General features: G+C 42.9%; 1 protein-coding gene across 1 annotated transcript in view; it reads left to right on the top strand.

The window, feature by feature from the left end:
• TMC2 (transmembrane channel like 2) overlaps positions 1 to 24,572 on the top strand; it is a 111,427-nt gene that overhangs the window by 64,352 nt on the left and 22,503 nt on the right. The window contains exons 9-16 of the mRNA XM_070382017.1: positions 869 to 1,011; positions 3,542 to 3,689; positions 8,595 to 8,783; positions 13,883 to 14,062; positions 15,479 to 15,628; positions 17,864 to 17,992; positions 19,502 to 19,569; positions 20,572 to 20,811. Of these exons, the coding sequence (XP_070238118.1) occupies positions 869 to 1,011; positions 3,542 to 3,689; positions 8,595 to 8,783; positions 13,883 to 14,062; positions 15,479 to 15,628; positions 17,864 to 17,992; positions 19,502 to 19,569; positions 20,572 to 20,811 (1,247 nt within the window). The remainder of the gene's footprint in view (positions 1 to 868; positions 1,012 to 3,541; positions 3,690 to 8,594; positions 8,784 to 13,882; positions 14,063 to 15,478; positions 15,629 to 17,863; positions 17,993 to 19,501; positions 19,570 to 20,571; positions 20,812 to 24,572) is intronic.

Genomic DNA, 24,572 nt, shown 5'->3' with positions numbered 1-24,572 from the left:
GGGGTTGAGGTAAAATATCAAAGAAGAAATAGTCACAAGTATATGAAAAATACTATTAAAATTTGGCTCCTCTCTCCAACTACACATCTGTGTGAAGCCAGAATAATCCCATGTTTTATGTTCAGCAAAGATACAAAAGAAGTGCTAAAATTCTAAGTTAATATTATCCCTAAATACACCTAAAAATTACACTTAAAGTCAATTATGTGCCTGTGCTTTTGTGCTTAGTCTCTCAGTCATGCCTGACTCTTTGCGACCCCATGGACTGTAGCCCACCAGGCTCCTTTGTCCATGGGGATTCTCCAGGCAAGAATACTGGAGAGGGTTGCCATGCCCTCCTCCAGGAAAGTAAATTATACCCAGAACCAAACTGAAATTAAAACTCAGGTTAGATTGTGAGCTTTATCACACAGTTTTCTTTAGAAGTTTTGAGACACTGAGAAAGTTCATGGATTTCCATCTAGTTCGAGAGCGTTAAATTAAGACCCTGGGCACAGGAGGCAGAGCGGAGGGGAGCTTGGAGTGGTATGTGCAGGCACACACAGACACACACACACAAATATCCCTCATCCCTAATTCATCCCAAATGTTAACCATAATCTCCTCTCTCTTCTGTATCTCCGTGTCCTCTGTACTCAGTGTAATGGAGAAATAGAAGGGGAAAGGAAAGAGGGGAGAGTGGAGACCTGCACAGACTCTGGAGCAAACCAGGGGAGTGAAGGGAAGAACAAGAATGTCCAGAGCCCTTCCTTCCTCCCCTCCAGCTCCCATCATACCTCTGAAAAAGAAACCCCAGGTCGGACAGGAGGGTCTGATGACTGTCACTCTAAGCTCACTAACCCAGAGCATTTGCTTTGCTGACGCCCAGGGCTACATGAAGTATTCTGCTCTCTTCTATGGCTACTACAACAACCAGAGGACCATCGGGTGGCTGAGGTACAGGTTGCCCATGGCTTACTTCATGGTGGGGGTCAGCGTGTTCGGCTACAGTCTGATGATCGTCATTAGATCGTAAGTATGATTATCTCATTTTCAGGCATTTAATCTTCCCACAAACAGCCCACTCCTATGGTCACACTGTGCCTACTTACCGTCTTCTCAAGGATTTAGAGAGAAAACAAGGAAACAAATAAAGCAAATGCAGATTGTCATACGAGGCATGAAAGATATATACAGGTTAATGTGGGAAGTTCTGGAAAATGGGATAGACACTCCTTTAGAAGAAGCTGGCACAGCACTTTAGACAAAGCAAGAGCATGTGCAAAGGCCCTGAGGCAGTGAATATCCTACTGGGCCCCCAAAACAGTCAAAAAGCCAGTGTAGGGCTTCCCTAGTGCCTAAATGGTAAAAAATCTGCCTGCCAGTGCAGGAAGCACAGATTCAATCTCTGATCCAGGAAGATCCTACCAGACATGGAGCAGCTAAGCCGTGTGCCACAACTATTGAACCTGCACTCTAGGCCCTGGAAGCCACAACTACTGAAGTCCACGTGCCCAGACCCCATGCTCTGCAGCAAGAGAAACCACTGCAATCACGGCAAAGAGTAGTCCCTGCTATCTACAACCAGAGAAGGCCCACAGAGTGAGGAAGACTCAGGACAGCCATACATAAATACATAGAAATGATTAAAATCTTAAACAAAACAAAACAGTATGGCTTGAAGAGGAACATGGTACCTGGTAAGAAAATGCTGGAGAAGTTTTCGAGGCCTGTTTCTGTTTTCCTCAGAGCCTGGCTTCCTCAGAAAAACCCTCTGCTGTAAGCTCACATGAGAGCTGAGGAGGCACTTACGAAGATACAACAATGAGGCTAAATGAGGCCAATGAGGCTTCACACAGCATACGTGGCAGTGGCTAACCTTGGTGTCCTCTCCGACCCCAACTCTGCTTTTCTGTGTGGTCAGAAATGGTGCTTTAATACATTTGTGCCTCCTAATTCATATTCTCTGAAGAAAAAAACTTGGCTTACCCCCCGGATTGCCTTCTTCTAAGTCAGGGGATCCCAGTCAGCACAGGCTGTGCAGGATGGGGGCGCAGTCTGTGCACAGACCTGACCACCAGGACCCCCTTCAGCAGGGCCACCGGAGGTCACGTATCCTAGAAGAGCAGAGCAGCTGTGTATGCAGCAGAAGCGGAGAGCCCTTGAAGCCCGGCCAGGACCCCCGCAAGGCGATGGACGGGCCCAGCTGGGTTTTCTATCTCATCCACTCAGAGGAAAATGCTGCTGTTCATGAGAGCCTGTCTGCCATGAGACAGTGACCACTACATGACATGTGGCTACCCAGATCTATCAAGCAAAAGGAAAAAAAAAACAAGGGGGCAGGTGAGACAGGATTGGTTTTATTCTTAGCCCTGACATTGTTACATTTTTCCCAGAAAAGTGTAAGGATATGGAATGTTTCCCTGTTGAACCAAAAAGCTAACGAAAGCAACCAGGCCCCTGAAACAGCAAATCCCAAAAGCCAACATGTCAGACAGAGTCAGAGAGAAGCAAACCCCCCATTGCATATGATGGAACCCCTGCCTGGAATTCTATGGTTCTCCCAGGGTGGACCTCCAGGAGGCACAAAAAGAGAATGAGGACAGGGAGGTTGAAATAGGGGGCTATTAAAGCAGCTCCAAGGTACTTTCCTCCAAGCTTGCTTAATAAAAGGATGTGTGCATGATCTGGCTGTAATACCAACTGCCTCAGGGCTTATTGAATTTTATATCAGAAAAATATAATTTTTATCCAAGAAAATAGATGAATTAGAAGGGGATGTTCTTGAATTTATGGTTGCTAGGGGGAAGGATGAGGGGAAGGGATAGTTAGGGAGATAGACATCTACACACTGCTATATTTAAAATGAATAACCAACAAGGAACAACTGAGAACTCTGCTCACGGTTATATGGCAGCCTGGATGGGAGGAGAGTTCAAGGGAGAAGGGATACATGTATATGTTTATATATGGCTGAGTCCCTTTGCTGTTCACCTGAAACTATCACAATATTTTTAATTGGCTATACCCCAATGAAAGCGAAAGTGAAATTTGCCCAGTTGTGCCAGCTCTTTGTGATTCCATGTCACAAAGGCTCTATACAGTCCATGGAATTCTCCAGGCCAGACTACTGGAGTGGGTACCCTTTCCCTTCTCCAGGGGATCTTCCTAACCCAATAAAATACCCCAACAGAAAAGTTTAAAAATAAAAAAATACATGTGCAAAGAAGTAATGGAAGTAAATTTTAAAAAAGGAAGGGATGTTCTCTGTGAGAAGAGTTCTAAAACATTGGCAAGTGAGTCAAGTCACAAGAATTTAGACGTCAGAGTAGAAAACATGGTTATGTGTCCTGAACCCATGCTGGATTCTTGTTATCCAGCTGACTCCATGTATGCTCACAGGGCACTCTGACTTTGAGGGGAAGGTGCTCTGGCTGTCAGTAGCCTGACTCAAATCTGTCTTAGCTCTTTTCCTTCACTGGATATCTGCCACCTGTGCCCAAGACTGGGCTGACACAGCAGACACGGAGCAGACCTAACGACAGCAGTCTGTGCCCTGCAGGATGGCCAGCAACAACCAGGGCAGCACGAGCGAGGGGGAGAGTGATAACTTCACATTCAGCTTCAAGATGTTCACCAGCTGGGACTACCTGATTGGGAATTCAGAGACCGCTGACAACAAATATGCCTCCATCACCACCAGCTTCAAGGTAGTCACCTCAGGGCCGTTCCCACTTCCTGGGGAACTCTGAGTCCCTCCGGTCACTGGGAGAGTTCTCCCAGCCGGGGCATGGGAAACAAGATCCCCAATTAGTTTGTGGTAAGAGCTTTCCCTGAAGTGGGAGCCTAGCTCTCAAGCCTTCAAGAAAGAATGCTCATGGGTGGTACTCACCATCTGTTTCTTAATATGGTTGAGAATCATGGATGCTGGGCCCTGCCTCTTTCCTCTCAGAACTGCTTTCTGCAGGAGGAAGTGAAAGGACTCACTTGGGGCAGCTGTTCTCAATTTTTACACATATTTGCATGATCTGAGGCGCTTGAAAAAATCTTCTGGGCCCCACCCCCAGAGATTCTCATATAATGGGTCTAGGGTGGGGTCCTGGCATTGGTTTTTTTAAAAAACTTCCCCAGGCAACTAGAACACCCACAGAGAGTTGAGAACCCTGGTTTGGGGGTGTGGGAATAAAGGAATCAGTTAAATGTATAATTCCACACTCAATTATCTTATTAATTTGCTCGCAAGAGAGATGTGAGGTGGCCTACAGAATAAAGAACAAAAACAAGCCTGAGGGTAAGCAGTTGGAATGAAGGGGGAAGCACTGCACATCTCAGTTTTTCCCTCCATGACCGTGTATACCACTCAGGGTACCACTCAGGGTTCTTTACTTTTAACTGAAGTATATTTGATTTACAACGTTGTGTTAGTTTCGGTTGTACAGCAAAATGATTCAATTATATGTATATATATTCATTTTCATATTCTTTTCCATTATAGGTTATTACAAGATATTGAATATGATTCCCTATGCTATACAGTAGGACCTTGCTGTTTATCTATTTTATATATAACAGTAGTTTGCATCTACCAGTCCCAAACTCCTAATTTATCCCCCTGCTATCTCCTTTAGTAAACATAAGTTTGTTTTCTAAGTCTATGCGTCTGTTTCAGTTTTGAGGAAAAAAAAGTTTATTTTTATCATTTTTTAGACTCCACATATAAACAGTATCATGACATTTGTCTGTCTCTGATTTACTTCACTTTCTATGATAATCTCTGGATCCATCCATGTTGCTGCAAAAGGCACTATTTCATTCTTTTTTATGGCTTTTTAAATTTTCATCCTTTTTAATATATAATTTTTCATATGTACCACATCTTCTTTTTTCATTCATCTGTGAATGGATTCTTAGGTTGCTTTCTTGTCTTCGCTGTTGTAAATAGTGCTGCTTGGAACATCGGGATGCTTATATCTTTTTGAATTAGAGTTTTCATGTTTTCCAAATATATGCCCAAGATTGGGATTGCTGGATCATGTGGTAGTTCTACTTTAGTTTTACTGTTCTCCATAGTGACAGCTCCCAGGTAGCCAATGCAGGAGACATAAGAAATGTGGGTTTAATCCCAGCGTCAGGAAGAGCCCCTGGAGGAGGACATGGCAACCCACTCCAGTATTCTTGCCTGGAGAATCCCTTGCACAGAGGAGCCTGGAGGGCTACAGTCCATAGAGTCACAAAGAGTCGGGCACGACTGAAGTAACTTAGCGTGCATGCATATAGTGGCTGCAACCACTTACATTCCCACCAACAGTGTAGGAGGGTTCCCTTTTCTCCACATCCTCTCCAAAATTTGTTATTTTCTCCCATTCTGTAGGTTGTCTTTTTTTTTTTATGGTTTCCTTTGCTGTGCAAAAGCTTATAAGTTTGATTAGGCCCCATTTATTTATTTTTGTTTTGTTATTTTTATTGCCTTAAGAGAAGGAAGGAGATTTTTCAATCAACTAACAGTTATTGTGTTCAGGTTCAGCTTCAACTAACTCATCAGGCAGTTAAAATACATTAATGCACACAGTTCTCACAACATGTGCCCTGTTATAGAAGTATATTATTTTGGCTTTTAACATATTCAGAGGAGAAGCCTTCTCCTTCCTAGATGTTCAAAGTGCTTCATAGGCATTGACCTGCTTTGCCTCTCTCTAGTAGTCCTGGAGGAAGGGTCAAAAACCCTGTTGATCCCTACCCTGCCCTTAGATGCTCCATCACAGGCTCCCCATTGCTGTGGATGGGAGAACTGAGCCAGCTCCCTGCTCCAACAACTGTCAAACCTAGAGGACTCTGGGGCTCATGACTCAAGCCCTGTCCCTGGTGGGTTTACCTGCCTTCTGCAAGCAACAACTGGTATCAGTGGGCAGCAGTCCATTCTCCTCCCAGAAGGGCCAAGAGAGAGGAGAGGGAAGAAGACAAGACCATCAAGCACTGCTGTGGTGTAGATCTGACCCCTGTAAGGTCCTGGAGTAACAAAGTCTGACTGATCAGACAGGGGAAGCATTGGACTATCAAGAACTCTGAATGGTTTCAAAGAAGACATACAGATGGCCAGCAGGCACATGAAAAGATGTTCAACATTGCTAATTAATAGAGAAATGCAAATCAAAACTACAATGAGGTGTCACCTCACACCAGTTAGAGTGGTCATCATGAAAAAAATCTACAAATAACAAATGCTGGAGAGGGTATGGAGAAAAGGGAACCCTCCTTCACTGTTGGTAGGGATGTTAGTTGGTATAGCCACTATTGAAAACAGTATAGATGTTCCTCAGAAAACTGAAAGTAGAATTACGATATGATCCAGCATCCCACTCCTGGCCGTATAGCCAGACAAAACTATAATTCAAAAAGATACATGCACTACTGTGTTCATAGAAGCACTATTCACATTAGCCAATATATGGAAACATCTAAATGTCCAACTATAGGTGAATGGATAAAGAAGATGTAATATATACACATACTACTTGGTCATAAAAAAGAATGAAATAATGCCATTTGCAGCAACATGGATGCAACTAGAGATTATCATACTAAGTCAAGTCAGAAAGAGAAAAATACCGTATGAGATCTCTTATATGTGGAGTCTAAAATATGACACAGATGAACCTACCTATGAAACAGAAACCGACTCACAGACGTGGAGAACAGACTCGTGGTTCCAAGGGGGAGGGGGCTGGGGGAGGGGTAGAGTAGGGGTTCAGGTTTAGCAGATGTAAGCCTTTATATATGGAATAGATAAACAACAAGGTCCTACTGTATAGCCTAGAGAATTATATTCAATTTCCTGTGATAAACAATACTGGAAAGAATGTTTTTCTAAAAAGGAATGTATACATATTTAACTGAATCACTTTGGTGTGCAGTTGTAATTAATACAACATTGTAGATTATATTCAACTTTGAAAAAGTAAAGAAAGATCTCCTTCCAGGACTTTTGTGTCCAGGGGACCTCATTTTCCACCCTTATTCTGCCACATACTAATTGTGCCACATTCTAATTTCACATACGATAAAAAACGTACTAATGCAGGGTATAAGTTTAATAATAAAAAATCTATTGTATTTGTATACACTAGCAGCAAACAAATAGAAAGCAATTTCATTCCATTTATAATAAAATGACACAATACAATAAAATGACATAAAGTATAAAAAATTTCAAGGAATGGATTTCACACACCAAAAAAAGTGTGCAAAGCTGCCTACACCAAAAAAGTATAAAACATTGCTGAAAGGAATTAATAAACTCTAAATAAATGGAGAAATATACCATGCCCATGGATTAGAACAGGGATCAACAAACTATAGCCCTGGGTCCAAATCCAGCCTGCTGTCTATTTTTATAAATAACATTTTATTGAAATAAAGTCATGCCCATTTATTATATATTGTCTATAGTTGCTTTCATGCTACAGCAACACAGTTAAGTAGTTATGAAAGACACCATGTGGCCTGCAAAACCAAAACTATTCACTTTCTGATTTTTTTATAGAAAAAAGTTTGGCCAGAACTTTTTTATAGAAAAAGCCAGCCCCTGGCTTAGAAGACTCGATATTTTTAAGATGTAATTTTAATCTATTTGATGATGTAGATTTAAAACAATCCCAGTGGCTTAGAAAAATCTCTCTGGGCATTAGTATCTGTAATGTGGGTAATAACAGTAACTACTATTGGTTTGCTGTTGGGACTAAGAACAATAATGCATGGAAAGCATTTAGCACTGCAGCTGACATACAGTAAGTTTCCAATAAATCTAAGCTTTTGTCATTACATGTACCGAAATAGCAGTAACAACAAAAAATGTAATTTTTTAAGATTCCTTTTTTTCCTTCCAGTTCTATTGGAATACAATTGAAAGACAGCACTGTATAAGTTTAAGTTGTACAGCATAATGCTTTGACTTACATCATGAAATGATTAACACAATAAGTTTAGTGAACATCCATCATCTCATATAGATACAAAATTAAAGAAAAAAATTTTCCTTGTAATGAGAACTTAGGATTTACTCTCTTAACAACTTTCATATATAATACACAGTAGTGTTAATTAGGTTCATCATGTTGTACTTTAGGACTTCTTTATCTTATAACTAGAAGTTTGTATCTTTTGACTACCTTCATCCAGTTCTCCCTCTGCCTCCAACCCCTACCTCTGGTAACCACAAATCTGATCTCTTTTTCTATAAGTTTGTTTGTTTGTTTAAATATAACTGACCTACAATTCAGTGTTACTTCTTCTTGTACAGCGTAGTGATTCAATATTTCTATACAATTCAAAACGGTCACTGTGGTAAGTCTAGTCATAATATGTCACCAAAGATATTTGTACATTTTGTACATTTGTACATTTCATACTGTGACTCACTTATTTTGCAAGTGGAGGTTTGTGCCTCTTAATATCCCTCACCTATTCAAAGTATATTTTCTTAAAGAACTAACTCCCACAAGACAGCAGTGCTCTCTACCACCCCAATTATTTAATTTCTGAAAATATAAAAAGTAGTCATCTCAGGAACCGAACGACAATTCCTTGTTATAATTCACATTTCATTTTCACACATCCAGGAGTCAATAGTGGATGAACAAGAGAGTAACAAAGAAGAAAATGTCCATCTGACAAGATTTCTCCGTGTCCTGGCCAACTTTCTCATCATCTGCTGCTTGTGTGGAAGTGGGTACCTCATTTACTTTGTGGTGAAGCGATCCCAGGAATTTTCCAAAATGCAGAATGTCAGCTGGTATGAAAGAAATGAGGTAAGATGGTATACCTGCTGAAGTGAATATCCTGAAATTACCCTGTTCCTATGCCATTCATCTGGACAGTGGGACTTATTTTAAAAAGTGAAATTCCATTGCTTTCAAGTCAAGTAACATGAACATCTTGAACAGTCACCTGTTATTAGGCTTTCATAGCTGGATAAAGCTGGATTCAATTAACATGTCAGTCAGCTAAGTAGCCAGTTGTCATAACATGAATTTTTAAAAAAGATGGTCCTTTCCTCAGGTCTCTACAGAGCCGTAGATCATAAGTCAGTTGTCTAGTACTGCATGGGTGTGATTCTGGGCTGCTTTCTGTTCCACTGGTCTATTTGTTTATTCCTGCACTAATAACATATTGATAAACTGTGACTCTGTAGTATGTCTTGATACCTGATAGAGTGAGTTCTCTCATCAAGATTGACAATAAAACATATTAAGGTTTTATTGTGATTATGTTTAACCTATAAATCTCAGGAATTTGACATCTGTGGTAGTTGGAAAAAATGGCTACAAGTTCTTCCCATCCTTATATGCACATTTTTTTTTGAAATGTGATTTTATAGCCCTCCCATGAAGACGTGAAATCTGTTTCCCAACACCTTGCCTTAGTCAGTGAACAATAACAACCATGATACAGTTCAGTTCAGTTCAGTTGCTCAGTCACGACCGACTCTGCAACCCCATGGACTGCAGCATGCCAGGCCTCCCTGTCCATCACCACCTCCCACAGTTTACTCAAACTCATGTCCATCAAGTTGGTGATGCCATCCAACCATCTCATCCTCTGTCATCCCCTTCTCCTCCTGCCTTCAATATTTCCCAGCATCAGGGTCTTTTCCAATGAGTCAGTTCTTCTCATCAAGTGGCCAAAGTATTGGAGTTTTAGCTTCAGCATCACTCCTTCCAATGAATATTCAGGACTGGTTTCCTTTAGGATGGACTGGTTTGATCTCCTTGCAGTCCAAGGGACTCTCAAGAGTCTTCTCCAACACCACAGTTAAAAACATCAATTCTTTGGCGCTCAGCTTTCTTTATAGTCCAACTCTCACATCCATACATGACTACTGGAAAAACCATAGCCTTGACTAGACAGACTTTTGTTGGCAAAGTAACGTCTCTGCTTCTTAATATGCTGTCTAGGTTGGTCATAACTTTCCTTCCAAGGAGTAAGCGTCTTTTGATTTCATGGCTGCAGTCACCATCTGCAGTGATTTCAGATCCCAGAAAAATAAAGTCTGACACTGTTTCCACTGTTTCCCCATCTATTTGCCACGAAGTGATGGGACTAGATGCCATGATCTTAGTTTTCTGAATGTTGAGCTGTAGGCCAACTTTTTCACTCTCCTCTTTCACTTTCATCAAGAGGCTCTTTAGTTCTTCTTACTTTCTGCTATAAGGGTGGTGTCATCTGCATATCTGAGGTTTTTGATATTTCTCCCAACAATCCTGATTCCAGCTTGTGCTTCTTCCAGCCCAGCATTTCTCATGATGTACTATACATATAAGTTAAATAAGCAGGGTGACAATATACACCTTTGAGGTACTCCTTTTCCTATTTGGAACCAATCTGTTGTTCCATGTCCAGTTCTAACTGTTGCTTCCTGACCTGCATACAGGTTTCTCAAGAGGCGGGTCAGGTGATCTGGGATTCCCATCTCTTTCAGAATTTTCCACAGTTTATTGTGATCCACACAGTCAAAGGCTTTGGCATAGTCAATAAAGCAGAAATAGATGTTTTTCTGGAACTCTCTTGCTTTTTTAATGATCCAGCAAATGTGGGCAATTTGATCTCTGGTTCCTCTGCCTTTTGAAAACCAGCTTGAACATCTGGAACTTCACGGTTCATGTATTGTTGAAGCCTGGCCTGGAGAATTTTGAGAATTACTTTACTAGCGTGTGAGATGAGTGCAATTGTGCGGTAGTTTGAGCATTCTTTGGCATTGCTTTTCTTTGGGATTGGAATGAAAACTGACTTTTCCAGTCCTGTGGCCACTGCTGAGTTTTCCAAATTTGCTGGCACATTGAGTGCAGTACTTTCACAGCATCATCTTTCAGGATTTGAAATAGCTCAACTGGAATTCCATCACCTCCACTAGCTTTGTTCGTAGTGATGCTTCCTAAGGCCCACTTGACTTCACATTCCAGGATGTCTGGCTCTAGGTGAGTGATCACACCATCATGATTATCTGGGTCATGAAGATCTTTTTTGTAAAGTTCTTGTGTGTATTCTTGCCACCTCTTCTTAATATCTTCTGCTTCTGTTAGGTCCATACCATTTCTGTCCTTTATCGAGCCCATCTTTGCATGAAATGTTCCCTTGGTATCTCTAATTTTCTGGAAGAGATCTCTAGTCTTTCCCATTCTATTGTTTTCCTCTATTTCTTTGCATTGATCGCTGAGGAAGGCTTTCTTATCTCTCCTTGCTATTGTTTGGAACTCTGCATTCAAATGGGTATATCTTTCCTTTTCTCCTTTGCTTTTTGCTTCTCTTCTTTTCATAGCTGTTTGTAAGGCCTCCTCAGACAGCCATTTTGCTTTTTTTTCTTGGGGATGGTCTTGATCCCTGTCTCCTGTACAATGTCACAAATCTCCATCCATAGTTCATCAAGAACTCTGTCTATCAGATCTAGTCCCTTAAATCTATTTCTCATTTCCACTGTATAATCATAAGGGATTTGATTTAGGTCATACCTGAATGGTCTAGTGGTTTTCCCTACTTTCTTCAATTTAAGTCTGAATTTGGCAATAAAGAGTTCATGATCTGAGCCACAGTCAGCTCCTGGTCTTGTTTTTTGCTAACTGTATAGAGCTTCTCCATCTTTGGCTGCAAAGAATACAATCAGTCTGGGTTCGGTGTTGACCATCTGGTGATGTCCATGTGTAGAGTCTTCTCTTGTGTTGTTGGAAGAGGGTGTTTGCTATGACCAGTGTGTTCTCTTGGCAAAATTCTATTAGCCTTTGCCCTGCTTTATTCTGTACTCCAAGGCCAAATTTGCCTGTTACTCCAGGTGTTTCTGGACTTCCTACTTTTACATTCCAGTCCTCTATAATGAAAGGACATCTTTTTGGGGTGTTAGTTCTAGAAGGTCTTGTATGTCTTCATAGAACCGTTCAACTTCAGCTTCTTCAGCATTAATGGTCAGGGCATAGACTTGGATTACCATGATACTGAATGGTTTGCCTTGGAAATGAACAGCAATCATTCTGTCATTTTTTAGATTGCATCCAAGTACTGCATTTCAGACTCTTTTGTTGACTTTGATGGCTACTCCATTTCTTGTAAGGGATTCTTGCCCACAGTAGTAGATTAAGGGTCATCTCAGTTAAATTCACCCATCCAGTCCATTTTAGTTCACTGATTCCTAAAATGTCGATGTCCACTCTTGCCATCTCCTGTTTGACCACTTCCAATTTGCCTTGATTCATGGACCTAACATTCCATATTCCTATGCAATATTGTTCTTTACAGCATCAGGCCTTGCTTCCATCACCATGATACAAGCAGACTTGAAAAGTGCTTGTGTTTTGGAACTTGCTTTCTTGGGAACCTGAAATATCCATCATGTGGATGATGCCAGGCTGGCCTCCTAAATGATGAGAGACACATGGCCCAATTTTCTCATCACCCTAGGTGATTAGCAGATCCACCACCAGATGTATAAATGAAAACATCAGCCATCAGCTGACTATAGATATTAATACATGAATGAACCCAGGTGAGACCAGCAGAAGAACCACCTTGCTAAGCCCAGAAAATATTACTGACCCAAAGAAGAAAGAATCTTCCTCCCATCATAAGGCAAGAAAGGATAAAAAAGGAAATGTGGAACTGGCAGGACAAATATAAAGCAGAAAATCAGATAGACTTAAATATAAATGTATCAGTGATTTCAATGAATGTGAATGAATGAAAGCTATAGCTCAAAGTCAGTGATAATCAGATTGAGTTTTTTTTAAATTATATTTACACTTAATGTCTAAAACACTAAGTTATGAGAGGAATACAAAGATGCTCAAGATGAATTCTGCCTTTAATGGAATTGCCAATCTCCTCAGGAAGCAGGTTTGGCAAGAATAAACTTTGGCACAACCAGTAATAGGCAGGAAGAATGTGATCAAATAAGATGTTTTGCATTTCAGATGTGTGACAGGTGGGAAAGCCCATGTGAGCCAGAGAGACTGGGGGATATTATGGCAAAGGCAGGAATCAAGCTGAGCATCAGACAAACGTTAGAGAAGGGCCTTGGTGGATGTGATGCCAGGATGGCTTTCTAGGTGGGAAGAACTGCATGAGCAGGGCTGGAGGAATGAAGGTTATGAGAAGCCAACCCAAAGGTCAGTGTGAGAGGGTGGAGGGGAGTGAGCCACAGTCCAGAAGAGCTGATCAACCTGCACTTTGATCAGCAGTTCAGGATACTCTCCACTAGGTGGGCAGAATCAGTGGCAGAGAGAATGTTCTACTGTGGCTGGCAGTTCCATTATTCGAGTCAGGATTTTCCCAAAGTTGAAGCCAAAATTTAGTTCTTACCGGTTCTGTGCTGTCGGCTTATGACTTATCCCCTGATTCTTACAACGAAGTCCACCATCACCATTTTACACACAAAGAAACAAGAAGCTCAGAGAAATTATGTAACTTTCTCTAAATTACAAAGCCAGCAAGCAATAGAGCAGGGGCCAAAACCCAGAGAGCTGACCCCAAAGGTCACACCCCACACCACATACCTCTACTGTTGATTTTGTTCCATGATTTCAGCTTCTGGTCTTCCATTCTCCTGAGATGAGATGACTCTTAATGATACACAACTTTTACCAAACACAAAGCACTGTCCCATGTGTTAATTCATTTCCTTCTCAAAGATTGCTATTTTTATCAATGCTGCTGGTAACAATCATTGTGACAAGCAGTCCCAGGGCATATTGGTTCCTATGTCAGGGTCACACAGCAAGTTGTGGAGGCCCCAGGTGGGGCTTTTCTAGAGGCAGAGGAGGGGGCAGGCAACCGGGAGATGGAGATGCATGACCCTGAGGGTACAGAGGCGGTGGACAACCAAGTGACATTGATGACAAGCTAGCCCAGCTCTCCTGACTTCCAGGTAGAAATTGTGATGTCTCTGCTTGGGATGTTTTGTCCCCCTCTGTTTGAAACTATTGCCGCCCTGGAGAATTACCACCCACGCATTGGATTGAAGTGGCAGCTGGGGCGCATCTTTGCACTCTTCCTGGGAAACCTCTACACCTTTCTCTTGGCCCTGATGGATGACATCCAGCTGAAGGTAGAGACCACAAACTTCTTCCCAATTCCTAGTATCCACCATGTTGCTTTTTTAAATATAATAATTTCCTTGTGTATGATTTATATTAAGTAAATTTTAGAAAGGTCAGAAAAATAAAATGAAGAAAAAATGTCACCAGATTCCTATGACCCAACTGTTAACGTTTTGCTTCAGTTCTTTACTGTCTTCTTCATAGGCTATCTTTTTTCACATCCTCCTCTAGTCCTTTGATAACCTTAATATTTTGTCTGCAGCCTTTCCAGTACTGTTTCTTAGCTGCCATATGTTTACTAGCTGACAAGTGTCCATTGAAATGATAAATAATGGTTGAGTTACCCTTTCATCCCTGCTCACCAGTTATGGCGCACCCACCAAGTCAGGCCCTGGGGGTACAGCAGACAGCAAGACACAGTCCTGTTCCAGGGGAGACAGACTCATTCATCACAGCACTCTGGGCCAGGTGCTTCAGTGGGGGTGAGCCCAGGGCAGCAGGACAGTGCACAGGAGGGGCTGCAGACCCCACCATGAGGGATCTTAGCAGACACTGGAAAAAATCAGAGGAAAGAGCTTATGCAAATAGAGAACTGTGAATTAGCTGAACAAGTGCATGAAGGGCAGGAAGTGAAAGATGAAACTGGACAAGGGTCAGATGGTGATGCTCCTCTTTCCCATGCCTCCCTCCTCATGAATTTTCCTGAGATTAACAAGAAGCTGCTGGAAGATTCTAAGCATAGTAGTGACTGGATCTGGCCCTTGCCTGCCCTCCATCTGCATCTCTCACTTCCCTCCTACCCTAATAAACTGCCTCACCCTTCTGAGCTCAGATTTCCTCCTCTCTTGCCTCACTCTCCCCTCTCCTCCCCGTGTTTGACTAGTTGAGTTATCCTTCTGCAGTTTGGCTCAGATGTCCCCACCTCCAGGAAAGAGCCCCATGGTCTGAAGTGGATTTCCTCAGTCCCCAGAGAAAATTTCCCACAGCTTTTATCACTCTGTTCTGCAAGTGTCTGTTCATCTCTCTCACTTACTACTAGACTGAGGAAGTGTAAGTATCATTTTCTAGACTGGCAATTTTCTGAGGTAAACTCCGTTCATTTCTATGTCACTCTTGTGTCTCCATTGCCTTATATGCCCAGAATAAATTAATCTCAAAATAAGAATGTATACTTGGATGGATGAGTAATAACTTAAAGAAGAAAAATTCCTGGAAAAGACCCAGGGACTTCAGCCAGTTGCCCCCGCCTCTTCTCTATAGATTGAAAGGCTGGGGAGGGCAGTTCTGGAGAGACCCTGTTAAGGGATAGGGCAGAGGCTAGATGGTAGGGTTGTGGCATATGCTGGCTTGAATTGTTCTTTCTGTAGAAACTGTTGAACCTTCCCTGGCTCTTTCCAACCCCACATCTCCATCTTCCCTTCTAGCTTTCTAATGAAGAGACGATAAAGAACATCACTCACTGGACTCTGTTTCACTACTACAACTCCTCAGGTTGGAATGAGAGTGTCCCCCGGCCCCCCCTGCACCCTGCAGATGTGCCCCGGGGTTCTTGCTGGGAGACGGCTGTGGGCATTGTGAGTAATTACGCTCTCCTGATAAGATGGTCCCTATTCTCAGTTCTTTGTTATCCCTTCCTTGATGTTTCCATGTCTCCAAAATATCAAGCCAGCATGTCTTAGGAAAGTTCCACCTTTTCACATTGCCCTTTTTCTCAGCGTCTCACACATTTCTCTATGTCTTCCATCTGCCAATCTATACCACTTGAATTTATTTAGAGTTTTACTGCAGATTTCACTAAAAGCCTGAGGTTCTCCACCTGGAAATCATAAATAGATAATCCTAAAAACTGGGTACAGGATTTTGTGTGTATATGCATCTGTGCATTTTTCTGTAAAGAGAATTAAAGGTTTTCATTAGAAAGTCAAAAATTAACAACAACCATTTCCGCTTACCCACTTTCACTACTGTCCTTGTACTTTCACGGTGCAGATTTCTAGGGCTAGTGTTCTTTGTTTTCACAGGCAGAAATCTGAAGTATTCACGGGTAACATAGGGATCAGCTGCCATCTCCTCCTCAGCTGCATCTCTTTGCATGGGGTTTCTATTCACCTGTCACTGCTGAATAATCTAATGCACCCCTAGAGCATTAGACAGAGAAGGCAATGGCACCCACTCCAGTACTTTTGCCTAGAAAATCCCATGGACGGCGGAGCCTGGTAGGCTGCAGTCCATGGGGTCACTGAGAGTCGGACACGACTGAGCGACTTCACTTTCACTTTTCACTTTCATGCATTGGAGAAGGAAATGGCAACCCACTCCAGTGTTCTTGCCTGGAGAATCCCAGGGACAGGGGAGCCTGGTGGGCTTCCGTCTATGGGGTCGCACAGAGTCGGCCACGACTGAAGCGACTTAGCAGCAGCAGAGCTTTAGAAAATAATGTTTTTAACTGAGGGTAATGAAGTCCAGTGGAAGAGGGGATTAATCATACACCCTGACAAACACTGCCTGCAGGTCCAATAACAGATATTTTCCTGCTGCAGAGTCTGTTTCCCACAGGGTCCTGGGGGATTTTGTCTCTACTTGCTTCATGGAGGGCTAAGACTCACCACTTCTCATGTCCTCTGGTTCAGAGTACCCCATTCTCATCAAGTCCTCTTCATCTTTAATGTGAAGAGCAACTCACATTTCTAAACCCATCACAGCTGTGTAACAGAGAAAGTCTTCACATGAGTAAAACCCACCCTCTTTGGAAGACAGAAGAGTTCATTACCTACATGATTCCTTTGGAATATTCTGCTGTAGAATTTCTCTTTTCCCACCTCACATCCTTGGAGGGCATCTCTCTTGACTCCTCCCTGAATGCCCATCACTGATTAAAGCTTGCTTCTTTCTGAGCTTGCTGGTGATGATAGGTTTGAAATGTTATGTCCTGCTTACCCATGTTCATCTCCACCCCAGGCCTCAGAGCATCACCTTGCACAGATGTGGAGACCAAATACAAGTTGGTTTGCCTTTTACTTAACAGCATTAGGATTGAGGAAAAACCATAAAAACTCATCAGCTGTTCATCCAGCAAACATTTATTAATCATCTTGGAAGACACAAAAATGAATAAAGCAGGCCCTATGCCCCTGGGAACTCCAAGTCTATTGGATGTCTTGAAGGCTTAATGATGTCTGGTAGATCTTTTCAACTTTTTAAAAAATTAATAAATTATATGTACTCTGCAAAGCAGAGAAAACTTTGTTTCTTTGCGTTGAGCTCTTATTCCATGTGCCTCTGTAAAAAACTTAGATTATTTTCTCTACATACCCCCCCCAAAAAAAAAATCAATCAGCAGGGGGTGAAGAATGTCAGTGGCTGTCCCCAAGGACAGTGGTCAGATTCAGTCTTAGTTGGTACAGATGGTACTTCAGAGCAGGTGGGGGAAGCAAGGAGTAAGCCTTCAGATCTTTCATTTATGCAATAGTGCTGATAACTACCAAATACTGGGTGTTACCAACTGCCAGAAAATTTGTATGCATAATCATTAAGCTTCCCAATAAACTTGCAAGGTTAATGTCAACATCAAAATGTTCAGAGACTATTCAAAGCAATAAATTAGTAACTTGTAACTCACTTAACTGGAACCTGTAGTAAGCATTTTTCAAAGCATGGAGTCTTATCTGCACCACCATTCTGCTACTATCAATCAGAGAGTCACAAAAAAGAATATGGAGTTGGGGGGGCATGGCATGGCTGCAGTCAGTTGGGAGAAGTGGGCATGGTCAAACCCTGACCACCCCCTTTCGCTTTGTTCCTTTTTGCAGGAATTCATGAGGCTGACAGTGTCCGACATGCTGGTAACGTATATCACCATCCTGCTGGGCGACTTCCTGCGGGCTTGTTTTGTCCGGTTCATGAACTACTGCTGGTGCTGGGACCTGGAGGCTGGATTTGTAGGTCACCATTTCCTGAACATTCTGCAGAAAGGCATTCCAACCATCCTCTCTGATATAGTTAGATGCATTCTATTATTCTGACATTTAGATGTTTAATGTCAATCTCCACTCTGTGAAGTAGTAAAGTATTTCATTTTTTTCTAGGCAAGTCACAAAATTCAATAGATAAAGAAGTTTTTTAAAATATTTTCAAATTTTAAATCCCCAAGATTTAACCTTCCTGTATTTGGATTTGGCATGTTTCCTCCTTTGATCCACACTCATGTGACCTTCCTTTTCTCTCTCCTCACTTTGTTTTCCTCTTCTCTCATTCCTGTCACTTTTTATCTCCATAGCTGGAAGACAAATCAGGAAGCAGGTTTAAACTGGCCTCACAAAGACCCCAGCTCCCCACTGAAGCTCCCCTGTGCTCACACACTTTGTATCCTTTCAAACAATTGACTAATCTCCAAAACTCTGAAAATCAGAGTCAGGTTGAAAATGTGAATCTGTCTGAGCTCACTACTTTCCAAGAGGAAGATGAGAAGGAGAAAAGAGAATTGGAGGAGTGATTGATTTATTTTGTTTGCTTTTAAAGCTTTCTTTACATTTGACTCCTCGTTTAATTATTTGCATTTTGTTATTTATTTTATTTACACTTTAGATTACTTGATCATAATTTCAAGATACATTTCTGATTAAAGCATTGATAAAACATTCTCTTAGGGGGTGTCCCAAGAACACACTGTCAACCTGCAGGCCCTAAATGGTAAAATTCTCTCTCATTTTTTTTAAATCTGACTACACCCTGTGGCTTGTGGAATCTTAGTTCTCTTACCAGGGATTGAACCTGGACCCCCAGCAGCAGAAGGAAGGAGCCCTAATCCCTGGACCACCATGGATTTTCCCCAAAAAATCTCATTTTTTAAATTGAAGAAGACATTGAAGAATGCTTCAAGTTTGAGAAATTTAAAACTCTTTTTAGGGGGCTTCCCTGTTGGCTCAATGGTAAGGAATCTGCCTGCCAGTTCAGGACCACAGTTTCAATCCCTAGTCCAGGCAGATCCCACATGCCACAGGACAACTAAACCCGTGGTTCAACCACAAGTATTGAACCTGTGCTCTACTGAGCCTGTGAGCTGCAACTACCAAAGCCCAGGCACATTGCAAAGCCATGTGCTCTGCAACAAGAGAAACCACTGCAATGAGAAGCCCAGCGCACTGCAACTGGAAAGTAGCCCCTGCTTGGCACAACCGAAGAGCAGCAACAAGCTCTCCACGAGCAGCAATGAAGACCCAGCACAGCCAAAAATAAATAAATAATAAATAAATCTTAAGAAAAAAAAGCTCTTTTTAAAAAGTTGAAAACATGTTAAAGAAATAGAACCCTGAATCTGAGGTTCCTCTCTGCTCACCAGAGCAGGCTCTTTGGGATGGAGTGGCTTGGTCGGTTGGCTGGTAGTGGGATCTGGCTGACACCACCTAACAGACTTTCTCTCTCTCTCCTCTTTCTCTCTTTCCCTCCAGCCCTCATATGCTGAGTTTGATATTAGTGGAAATGTGCTTGGTTTGATCTTCAACCAAGGAATGATCTGGTGAGTTATCCATTTCCTCTGGGCATCAGCTCATCTGGGAAGTAAAAAAGCTGGAATCCCAGGCTTAGCCTCTCAGTCAGCAGGACAGAGGCTGGGCAAGTCATCTGGCCTCTCTGAGCTCCTTTCCTTCACTTGAGCAGGACTAGATTTGAACCAGGATGGTGTCTGGCCCACTCTGTTGCTACCATGTACATAGCAAGGTGAGAGAAGAGTGAAGGAGAGAGAAGGAAAAAAGGAAGAGGGAGGAAAGAGAGAGGAGAGAAGCAAGAAAGAAAAAAGGAAAAAGTAGGATGGGAAGGAAGGAAGAGAAAGAAAGGGAGGCAGGAGGAAGCGGTGGGGAGGAAAGATAGGAAAGAGGGAGACACATGAACTAAGGAAGCTGCCTGACTTCAGCCAAAGGCTTTCAAGTGTGTTAGTTGCTCAATCATGTCCGACTCTGTGACCCCATGAACTGTAGCCCACCAGACTCCTCTGTCCATGGGATTCTCCAGGCAAGAATACTGGAGTCGGTTGCCATTTCCTTCTCTGGGGGATCTTCCAGACCCAAGGATTGAACCTGGGTCTCCTGCATTGCAGGCAGTTTCTTTACCATCTGAGCCACCAGGGAACTGGGCAAAGGCTTCCACGGGCTCATTGCAAGCCAATATCCAATTCTTTTAATTTAAGGACTTCCGATACTTTTCTGATCAGCAGCACAGTTTAATGGAGACCACAGAGTAACAGGAGGCCATGTAATTTGCTTCATGGCTGGAGGTGGGGCAGTGGTAAAATCCTGGCCAGAACCCAAGCCAGTAATGCTTAGAACATCCCTGTCCTGAGGAATGGATGGCTATGGCTTGGTGATAAATGTCCTGGCTAAGTGGGAGATCCCTTCCCTTGGGACCTACAGGGAAAGCAGCAAGGCCTCCTGCCCCTAGCCCATCAGCCCCATTTCCTTCTGCCGTCTTTCCCTGGCCTCTCCTGCTGTCTAGTCAACCAGGTGTGCCATCTCTGCCCTTCCAGGATGGGTTCCTTCTACGCCCCGGGACTGGTGGGCATTAATGTGCTGCGCCTGCTGACCTCCATGTACTTCCAGTGCTGGGCAGTGATGAGCAGCAACGTCCCCCACGAACGCGTGTTCAAGGCCTCCCGCTCCAACAACTTCTACATGGGCCTCCTGCTGCTGGTGCTCTTCCTCAGCCTCCTGCCCGTGGCCTACACCATCATGTCCCTTCCGCCCTCCTTCGACTGCGGGCCATTCAGGTGCACAGTCTCGGTTGGAGGGGAGCAGCTCCTTTCCTGGGGCAGTCTGCTCAGAGGTCTCAGGCCCAGAATTCCAGTTCTGATATCACATCAGCCTGCAAAAGGCCATGGAGTGGAGCTTTGGGCAAGTTATTAACACTGTCAACAGAGCTTTCTGCAGGATGGAGATGTTTTATGTCTGTGCTATCCAACATGGTAGCCACCAGCCACATCTGGTTGTGGAGCACTTGAAATGAGGACCAAGAAGTTCAAGTTCTAATTTTATTTCATTTTAATTAATTTTAATGTAAATAACCAGCAGTGGCTAATGGCTACCATATTTGTTATGGTATGGTTATAGTTCTCCAACTCATATTGGAAAGGGCAGTTCTAACTTTTTAACATATGGGTAATCTACTGCCCTGGATTACTTTAGGATGAGTTAACAGGGAGTATTCTGAAAATGAAATGACCATCCGTTTACAAGTGCCATTCAAATGTGAAGCAGCTGCCGAGACTCTTGACTGGGTCCCCATGCTCTACAGAGCACTATGGGCCAGACTAGGTTCAGAGACAGTATATAAAGAGATAATTATGTAAAGAGGTAGATGGAGAGGTAATGTTTATCTACTGCTCTGCTTCCAAATGCAACACCCTCTGAAAACAAAGCCCTTTCTTTCCTGTGTAAAAAAAGACTGTGGTTCAAGAGTTTGGGATGCTGCCCCTCTTATCAGCCACCTCCTTACTTAGAAATACGCAGTGCACACTCCTTTATTCAAGGCTCTGCAGTAACGTGCAGGGAGATATGGTGTGCAAGCTGGTGCCTCTATCCCCACTAACCACAGACCCTTGCTTCACAGAACACCATCCAGGGCCAGGAGGAGGGTGAGGCAAGTAAGGTGCCCACCCTGCACTTTTTCAACCCCAAGGGCAGTACCTCCTTAAACTGTGCACCCCAAGGCCTCACCCACCTCACTCCAGTCCTGGCCCTGCCTGCTAATGTGGGTCCACATACTTTGGGAAATGCTGAGCTGGAACTTAGTTTATAACAGACTGACGTTGAGAAAGCCTGTGGTTGTGCCCCACAGCAAGGGCCTGGAGTTCTGAGGAGTTCTTGGCAGGAAGGCTCACAGCAGAGTGTGATAGGGCTGAAAAGGGGTCCAGACAGAAGAAAAAGGGGGGCTGAATCCAGAGTGGAGCACCACACTGAGCCGTAGGAGGCCTACGTGCCAGGCTGAGGGACAACCTCAGCGGCAGAAGTGGCAGAAGCTTCTTTTGGCTTCTTCCTGAGCAAGGTTTGGAAGGCTGGGCTCTGGAAGTGAACTCTGGTGCCCCTTTTTCCAAACCACCCACCTGTCCCAGGCAGGAGGTCAGTGAGTGGGCCCGCACCACGTCTGGCCCTCAGCACCTGCCCCACTCTTGCTTCATCTGCTTCCTGAGGCCCTTGACAGCCGACCCCCAGATGGCAGAGGAAGGGACCTGAAAATGGAGCCAGGAGAACATATGGCTGCCACCTCCTTCCTATCCGTCTTCTGATCAAAACCCAGCAACAGCTAGAACATTCATCACAGCTGTTCTCTCACTTCCTTCAGTGAAAGTGAAAGTTGCTCAGTCCTGTCCGACTCTTTGTGATCCCGTGGACTATGCAGTCCATGGAATTCTCCAGGCCAGAATACTGGAGTGGATAGCCTTTCCTTTCTCCAGGGGATCTTCCCAACCCAGGGATTGAACCCAGGTCTCCCACATTGTGGGTGGATTCTTTACCAGCTAAGCCACAAGGGAAGCCCAAGAATACTGGAGTGGGTAGCCTATCCCTTCTCCAGGGGATCTTCCCGACCCAAAAATTGAACCAGGGTCTCCTGCATTGCAGGGGGATTCTTTACCAACTGAGCCATCAGGGAAGCCACTTGTTTCAGAGCTTTACTCAGTGGTCTCATTTTCAGTGAGGCCTTCCCTAGAAATGGTAACTAAAATCACACATACACACACACACACCCCTTATCATTACTTCTGATTATCACATCTCTTCATCAACATCTAGCACGCCACTCTTTTTCCTTTTTTAATCTTATTTGTTGCCCCCACCAGACCATAAGCTCCATGAAGGTATGATTTTCTTTTTCTTCCTTTCTCCCTGGTTTACACCCAGTATCTAGGAGAAAACACCTGGTTTATGGTCAATGCTTAAACCAGCCCCTTCACCTTGCAGAAATTCATTTTTCCAGAGAGGGACTTAGGGTTTGGACCAAATCCAGGCAGGCAACATAAATGAGTGAGGTGGACAGCATTGTATAGCATGAAGTTAAAAGTAAGGATTGGCAAACTACAGCCATGGACCAAATCCAGACCACCCCTTGTTTTTGTAAATAAAGTTTTATTGGGACATAGCCTCATGCATTTCCTTGCATATAATCTATGGCTGCTTTCTAATTACAACAGCAGAATTTAAATAGTTCCAACAGAGACCACCTGGTTCACAAAGTCTAAAATCTTTTCAGAGAAAAATTGCCACCCCCATGATTTAGAGCATAGAGTCTAGAGCCTGGTCTGTTGTTTGCCAGCTGGGTCATCTTGAACAAGTTACACTGCAAGTTCATCATCTCTGAGATGGAAATAATGGTAGTGCCTCCTTCATAGGGTGGCTGTAAGGATTTAGTGGGCTATTATCTATTAAGTACTAGGAGAAGTATGCTAATCCATTGTAGGACATATATACAAGTTTGTTAGTTTCAGTCCTGCCCAAATCTGGGGTAGCTGGTAGTCATAACAATACTACGAGGTGGTGAGCATTATCTATACCAGGGATCAGCTAACTTTTTCTTTTAGAGCCGGAAAGTACATATTTTAAGCTTTGGGGATCAAGAGGCAAAAATCAAGACTATTATGTAGGTACTTATATAACAGGAGAGGAACAAACATCCACAAAGTTTTTATTGACAAAAATATGATAATAATAGAGTATAAATTTTTGTAATACAGGGCTATGCATGAGAAGAATGGAATTCTTCTGAGGGAAAGGAGGTGATATTTCACACAATAGAAGTTCAAAGTTGCTATTCTCTATCGTCAAAAATTAGGGGATTCCTTGGTGGTTCAGTGGTTAAGACTGCACTTCCACTGCAGGGGGTGTGGATTCAATCCCTGGTTGGGGAACTAGGATCCCACAGGCCATGCGGCCAAAAAAAAAAAGTCAGTTGTCCTGCCCAGACTGCTGCCTTTTCTGCCTGGATCCACTTTAGTAACATGGCAACACATCTACCACCATAGGAAAAAAAACTGACACAAGCTTCTTTACTGCCAAGCCATTGAACTGCTGTGCAGTAGGACAAGTCAGGATATTCTGTTTCTATTTCTGATAAAAATTTACAAATATTAAAATGGTTAAAAGTCATGAAAGAAAATGTTTACCATTGACATTGTTGATTCAGTTGTACATGATAGATTCAAATGTTTTCTGCAAATTACTTAGTGATGAATAAGAATAACCATAGTCTGCACAAACTGAAAATTTCACAAGCTATGTTAATTTGTTCAGTTGTGCCTTCTTCTTCACTGTATATAGTTTGACCATTGTCAGTTGTAGCACATCATAGCAGATTCTCCTTTATTTCAGTTGTGCTGAATCCCAGTCAATTCAGTTGTACTAAATTAGTGTTTTCTCAATTTCTTTGAGAAACTTTCACCCATATATGTCCTGCACAGAATATTCATGGGATTTAATTCTCCAGTCATCTTAGACTTGGCATTAACTCCTCAAATAAATAACTGATCAGTATCAGTTA

Source organism: Bos mutus, chromosome 13 (genome assembly GCF_027580195.1).
Source record: "Bos mutus isolate GX-2022 chromosome 13, NWIPB_WYAK_1.1, whole genome shotgun sequence".
NCBI lineage: Eukaryota > Metazoa > Chordata > Mammalia > Artiodactyla > Bovidae > Bos > Bos mutus.
Note: the sequence above shows the minus strand (reverse complement) of the source record. Positions and strands in the feature narration are given on the sequence as shown.